Raw genomic sequence first — 1,265 nt, 5'->3', positions numbered from 1 at the left:
ATGCGAACTATGGAGGCTTATAAAACATTTCGATATAATCGTTTTTGAATAATTTCCAGTGAAGCAGATATTATCTACAATGAAGAGTTACATCCTGCTTCGTATAAAATTACAGTAATGCGCTCAGTAACTCGTGATATAATATATCAATGGTTTGGTAATCTCTTCACTCCATTTTGTCTCTCATCTCATCGGTTATTAAATGAAGGATTTATTACATTCCTTGAAACACATATCATCAAAAAGGTTATCTTACATTTCCAACACTAATTGGCTTATGCAATTACAAATAATATTTTTGGTTATTGTGACAATGTAAAAAATTCTTAGTAGTTTCTGTTTTATCCATTAAGAAAAGAAAGAAATGCTAACACATAATTTGATTTTTTCAATTTCTTACAATAACTGAATTTGTTAAATAATTTTAATACTATTTTTTTAACATTAAATAGTTACATCTATTGTCTTTAAATTAAAAATATTATAATTTTTTATGATATAAAATAGCGAAGTTATTTTTAAAACAACAAATAATTTTGCATGCATTAGTGTATATCGTTAAATCGTATTGATCACTTCAATCTGTTTGCAGGTCTATCCAGATTTTGAAAACATCACAAATTTGTTGGTAGTTGAAACTCAACATGAAGCTCTTCATCTAAACTCTTATTCCGCTATGAACTCTTTTGCAACAAACACAAGCAGTATATCTGAAATTTGTTCACATTTTCCATTTTCTCGTATCATAGGTATACAATTTTGTGTGTTTAATAAATTTTATTTAATATATAAATAAAATAAATGTACACGTATGTAAATAAAATAAACAAGATCATATATGCTAAACAAAAAATATCAAAAATGAGGTTAAAAGGTTTCGATTGTACATTTCTTTACCGTTAATCAAAGATTGCTATAATAGAAGAAACGGAAATTTCTGTTTGAACCTACTTCTTCTTTGTATATTATATTCACGGATTTATGGATACTGTAATATGTAAATTTATTTGAAATAAATACAATTATATTCTACGTTTTCATTATAGGACCCGCTATATGGCGCATGTTGAATGGTACACTTCCCCGTAATTCAATGTTGATGGGTTTAAACACATACTTTAATACTCGGTAAGAGATATTGTAATAAAATAATTTCATATCCCATAGTATATGTACAAGAAAAAGAACACGTAATATAGAAACATTAATACATAATGCATTTACAGAAGTGATGTTATTGATAAATTGTGCCAAATAATGAAAAA

General features: G+C 26.3%; 1 protein-coding gene across 1 annotated transcript; it reads left to right on the top strand.

Annotated features, from left to right (window-relative positions):
• The first annotated feature begins 20 nt into the window (after positions 1-20).
• Positions 21-1,191, top strand: LOC115244317. The gene is made up of 3 exons (XM_029821877.1): positions 21-246; positions 593-749; positions 1,047-1,191. The coding sequence occupies exons 1-3, from the start codon at positions 118-120 to the stop codon at positions 1,130-1,132; spliced, it is 372 nt and encodes a 123-aa protein (XP_029677737.1). The 5' UTR covers positions 21-117; the 3' UTR covers positions 1,133-1,191.
• The last annotated feature ends 74 nt before the right edge of the window (positions 1,192-1,265 follow it).

The sequence above is a fragment of the Formica exsecta genome, unplaced genomic scaffold (genome assembly GCF_003651465.1).
Source record: "Formica exsecta isolate Colony F162 unplaced genomic scaffold, ASM365146v1 scaffold808, whole genome shotgun sequence".
NCBI lineage: Eukaryota > Metazoa > Arthropoda > Insecta > Hymenoptera > Formicidae > Formica > Formica exsecta.
This window is presented reverse-complemented; position numbering and strand designations above follow the sequence as displayed.

Excerpts from the sequence above, each read along its gene's own strand:
- LOC115244317 (XM_029821877.1), top strand. The coding sequence starts at position 118 with ATGCGCTCAGTAACTCGTGATATAATATATCAATGGTTTGGTAATCTC. Across the intron at positions 247-592 it reads AAACACATATCATCAAAAAG|GTCTATCCAGATTTTGAAAA; the intron begins GTTATCTTACAT and ends ATCTGTTTGCAG. Across the intron at positions 750-1,046 it reads TCCATTTTCTCGTATCATAG|GACCCGCTATATGGCGCATG; the intron begins GTATACAATTTT and ends TTTTCATTATAG.